Source organism: Cnephaeus nilssonii, assembly GCF_951640355.1.
Source record: "Cnephaeus nilssonii genome assembly, chromosome: 13".
NCBI classification, from domain to species: domain Eukaryota; kingdom Metazoa; phylum Chordata; class Mammalia; order Chiroptera; family Vespertilionidae; genus Cnephaeus; species Cnephaeus nilssonii.
The window spans coordinates 38,951,646-38,957,221 of NC_137084.1; the positions used below are offsets into that span (position 1 = coordinate 38,951,646).

General features: G+C 41.0%; 1 protein-coding gene across 1 annotated transcript; it reads left to right on the forward strand.

Moving 5' to 3' along the window:
* Positions 1-733: 733 nt before the first annotated feature.
* OR2D2 (olfactory receptor family 2 subfamily D member 2) lies at positions 734-1,687 on the forward strand (the record flags this gene model as incomplete). The annotated part of the gene is made up of 1 exon (XM_079789140.1): positions 734-1,687. One exon carries the CDS (start codon positions 734-736, stop codon positions 1,685-1,687), a length of 954 nt encoding a protein of 317 aa, XP_079645266.1.
* Positions 1,688-5,576: the final 3,889 nt, after the last annotated feature.

Below are 5,576 nucleotides of genomic sequence, written 5' to 3' on the forward strand. Positions count from 1 at the left end.
CATGCTGGTGGCTTAGCATGGAAATTATGTCAGGATGGTGTGTCTGTTATTTTGGAAGTTCACTGATATTTGGGAGCTCTAACTGAAGGTGAGGAAAGAATTTCCAAAGAAATTATGGTTACACTATCCAGAGTTACCTCTTGGTTTCCCAGCTCCTTCAAAACAGGTCATTTTCTCTAAGACAAAAGTCAGTTCTGCAGGGTACTTTGGCTCTGTTTGATTTCTTATGCCTTCATGACCACCCATGCAAGAAGGAGACAATAGAAACAGTTGTATATCCAAAGACTTAAAGATATTTGCACCAACATGAGATGGGAGAGGTGTGGCAAGAGCAACACAAGACTCCTTTAAAGGCTTTAGTTAATAATAAAGTGAATTTAAATGGCATGGCTTTACACATGAATTCAATCTGTCTTTTTATTATTAGATATGTGGTATTCAGAATAAAGAAGATGATTTGGATCTAATCTACACTTGTCAAATGACACTAAAAATGAACGCACCAACTTATAAAGTATTAAGTCTTGCAAAATTGAAAATGTTCCAACTGAAGCAGCACAATCATCAAAAAACCTTATAAAGAGGATTCTTGAAATGGTTGGTAGTGATTGGAGGCAAATTTAATTATATATGTTATAGGTTACACACACCAACTCTGAATTACATATTTTTATAGGTTACACACACCTATGTTTAGCATGTAGTGACTTCATACTGAAAAAGGAGACAAACCATGAGACAGACAAATCAGACACAGGTGACAGAATTCTTCCTTCTGGGACTCTCTGACAACCCGCACACCCAGCAGCTGCTATTCATCTTATTCCTGGGTGTCTATCTGGTCACTGTGCTTGGAAATGTTCTTCTCCTGACCCTTGTTCAGGTTGACTCCCTGCTTCACACACCCATGTATTTTTTTCTCTGCAATTTATCTCTGGCTGACCTCTGTTTCTCTACCAACATCGTTCCTCAGGCCCTAGTCCACCTGCTATCCAGAAAAAAAGTCATTTCATTCGCACGTTGTGCAGCTCAGCTTCTATTCTTCTTGATTTTGGGGGGTACACAGTGTGCCCTTCTGGCAGTGATGTCCTATGACCGGTATGTGGCTATCTGTAACCCTTTGCATTACCCCACCATCATGACTTGGAAAGTGTGTGTCCAGCTAGCTGCGGGATCATGGGCCAGTGGCATTCTGGTATCTGTGGTGGATGCCACCTTCACCCTAAGGTTACCCTACAGAGGCAGCAATAGTATTGCTCATTTCTTTTGTGAGGCACCTGCACTGTTGATCCTAGCAACCACAGATGCCCAGACTTCAGAGATGGCCATTTTCTTTGTGGGGGTTGTGATTCTCCTCATACCTGTTTCCCTAATTCTGGTATCCTATGGCCACATCATAGTGACTGTGGTCAGGATGAAGTCAGCAGCAGGGCGGCTCAAGGCATTCTCTACCTGTGGCTCCCACCTCACAGTGGTCATCCTTTTTTATGGATCGGCAATTGTCACCTACATGACACCAAAGTCTTCCAAAGAACAGAAAAAACTGGTGTCTGTGTTCTACACAATGGTCACCCCCATGCTTAATCCCCTCATCTACAGCCTGAGGAACAAGGACGTGAAGGGAGCTCTGAGGAAAATGACCACAAGGAATCTTCCATGCAGGCTTGGAGTTTGCCACTGGCAGTGAGATCCTGCTGGCTCCCTCTTTGGAAGACTAGAACATGGTAGGAGTCTCATCCTTTGGCCTTATCCAGGGACCCATCTTCCATCCTTCACCCAACACTTCCTCAGTAGAAGGACAGTAATTCATGGAGCAGTAAGAAGGAGGGCCTTCCTTCTGGTTAGTTTTCCTCTGAGAAATATCCACATTTTTATAAACTATGGAACTGAAAGGGGGCAGCAATAGAATTTGGGGAGCCAGCTAGTACTGTAAGATATATTAGCCATGCTCTGTTAACCATGATTGTTTTACTCTGATTAAAGAAGGCACATTCTACCCTGGCTGGCGCTGACCTGGAGATGCAGCCCTTCCTCCCCATGTGGAGCTGCCTATTATCATGGAAAGATCAACAATTATGCTGCAGAAACCATGATTGCCAGCCCTTTGAAGATCCCAGCCCTTTTTGCACACCTGCAGGCCTTTGCAAACTTCCAGCCTGCTTACCTGTTAACTGCCCATCTGGCACTCTTTTTGGCTATTTCCTAGTGTAACCCCAGCCCTTGCATATCACTAAGCCCTTTGAAGACCCCTAGTTCTTTTGCATATCTGTAAACTGCCTTTTGCCTACTCTTCCTTTGTAGTTCTACCTATATAAACAGTTGGCTTATGGGGAGCTGCAGAGCAGATTTTTGTGGCTAATCTGCTGCTCTCCCATTCTGCTGGCAGTATTGAAATAAATGCTCATATAGAATTCAACCCTGTCTCTGTTTATTTGGCTCAAGTAGTGACAGGCAGCACAGACCCATTGTTTGATTACAGAACCTGTAAAATCTATCTTATTAAATTATGCTATATATTAAGATGTATCTTATCCCAGAATCTACTCCAATACTTTTATATTTTGATATTTCTGTGCCTCATCAAATAATCAATAAATTAACAAACATTACTTAATCATTTACTATGAGCTAGGTGCTACATGTATGTGTCCGTGCACTTGTACCTGTGAAAGAATGTAGGGGGGCTAGCAGCCTGACTCTGTACCTAGCTAATTAGTATCCTAATGCACATTCTTGTTAGCCTATAATCAAGTCACTGCCCCTTCCTTAATTATCTGGGTCTTGCAAGACCTATTGACTGAAATACTCCCAATTTACAAGGGCCATAAACCAAGGATGTAACAGCTTAGCTAGAGAGAGGTCACTGGTGCTATCCAGGTTAGGCATTCAGATACAATCTAATGCCCCCATTCTAACTGACTCAGGAGGGGCTGTGAAAGTCCACCATTAGAAGCCCAGTAGTTAGGAAACAAAGAAACCCAGGAATCTACTAGTACATAAGGAGAAATCTTATTGTATAAGTTGTGCAGGCTTTGGATCTTTGAAACCCCTGAACCAGCAGTGCTGCTTTGAATAAAGGTTCTCTTTCCTGATACATCTGAGTATTCAGCTGTCCTTTCTTCTGCGCCAATTCCACAACATACCTACATGTGCATGTACACATGGGGGAGGGCAAAAGTAGGATTACAGTTGTGAATACAAGAAATGGAGTTTATTCATTATTATTTATTTGTTGTATTATTTATTTGTAGTACTTAAAAACCTACTTTCCCCCATCTTTGTATATGTTTGAGGTGGGTAAAGCATGGGCACAATGAAGCAGAATTTATGAGCTATGCTCTACTTCTCATACTCTCATTGGAGAGATGAGTACTGTAATCTATTAGGACATACCTTTATAAGGTAAAGATGGGGTTTTGAAAACCAACAAGAAATAGTGACATCTGAGGGAAGCAAGAGCGAGAAGCTATTACCAATCCTGGGCCTGAAGGACCAGAAGGAGGCAACTAGAACTTGGAGAGGGTAGCTGTGTATGGAAGGCAGGACCCGTGGGCTTAGGTATATGGAGTTGAGGAAGCGATGGGAATAAATGTTTCAAGGTCATTCTCTACACACCTTCTGATTTCCTGTTACTGTATTTAAAAAAAATGCAGGCTAACCTCCCCAGGGGAATACCCTTAACTTAATGAGATCTATAAAGTCCATGTAAGGTAATGTATTGGGCACTAGGACAGGGACATCTTGGTGGGCCCATTATTCTACCTACCATATAAAGGTCAAGTAAAATGAATGTGAGGCAGTGATAAAAGCTTGGCTAAACTTGGAGTTGACAAATTTATAATGGTACCAATCTGCTTGGTTGTGTGATTGCCATCATGCAAATAGAACCCCACGATTTGCCTTTTTATTTGCAAATTCCTATGGTGATATTCAGAATGTTCTGCCCTCCTGGAGCCCTTAATACATGCGAGCTAAAGGACATCTTGTGTGGAAGATTAAACTGGTCCTGGTACTTCCATGGCACACAGAGTTAGAGTTGTTTGTGAAGAGGTCTTGCCTATGCAATAGTGCTATTTTATTTTATTTATTTATTTTTTTTTTTTAAAAAAAATATATTTTATTGATTTTTTACAGAGAGGAAGGGAGAGAGATAGCTAGAAACATTGATGAGAGAGAAACATCGATCAGCTGCCTCCTGCATGCCCCCCACTGGGGATGTGCCCGCAACCAAGGTACATGCCCCTAACCAGAATCAAACCTGGGACCCTTCAGTCCGCAGGCCGACGCTCTATCCACTGAGCCAAACTGGTTTCGGTGCAATAGTGCTATTTTACTTTGTTAATTATCAATACATTCTTATGAATAGATTATACAAAGCTATGGTGTCCACATCTCAAGTCTGTTATTTGCCAAGAATATAGAGTCAGGCAATGTTCACTGGACAAAATCATAGAGTGGCTGCTACATTGGTTGAGAGATATGCAAGCTTAAAAGGGACAGTTAACTTTATTCAATCACAATAAGATTACCCCAAACATATAGAAAACAAAGAAACTCTGGGTTATTTCCAGCAGTTTCCTAGAATTTGTCCACTTATACTCCTTTAATCCTTTGTATCAAGCAACTTTCATATCCAAGGTGGATAATTTGAGATTGAGGCAGTAGTGTGGAATTGTTTTTCTCCAGATGAAGCACAGACCAATTACAGAAGCAGAGGAAGACTTACTCAATTGGTAGCACTCTAAACATGTGTACTTTATAAACCAGCAGAGTTTTAGAGTATCTTTTTATTCTCTCCCTCACTATAAGTTCCAGGAGGCAAGATATTTAATCTGTTTTGTTCACCAACATGCTTTTTGGGCTTAAACAGGGTCGAATGTATGCTGAGTACTGCATAAAAATTTGCTGCAAAAAAAAGAAAAAGAAAGAAAGAAAGAATGAAACAGAACTGTACAATTTATTATTATTACTCTACCTTATAAACAAAAATGTCCTTAAAAGTTGCAGGTAGAGTTTTTGGACAAATAGAAGAAAGTAAAGCAGAAAATTATAAAATGACATGAATGAAGAAGTCCAAGAAAAAGTTAAAACACAACCAAAAATGTTTAAAAAATGAAAAATAGCAAATTGTAGTGAAGTTGTTAACCTTCAGATGGGCACCTAATCTGTGTAAACAGGTGGCATCTTCAGAGACATTGATACCACAGTCCTATAGAACCTTGGGTGTACTGCAGTTTGTTCTTAAACCACTCATGTTCTTTTCAGAAATGGATCCCAGTGGAAAGACTAAGATCCCAGTGGGTATACTGTGGCTCCTGGAAAGAATGGAGTCCAAAAACCCATTTGAGAACTTCGTGTGTCTCTCTCTCTCTCTCTCTCTCTCTCTCTCTCTCTCTCTCTCTCTCTCTCCCTCTCCCCCCCTTTCTCTCTCTCTCTCCCTCCTTCCCTCCCTCCCTTTCTTCCTTCTTTCCTTCCTTCCTTTCATTCTTTCCTTCCTTTTTTTTTATCCTCACCTGAGGATACTTTTTCCATTGATTTTTGGAGAGAGTGGAAGGGAGAGGGAGAAAGAGAGAGAG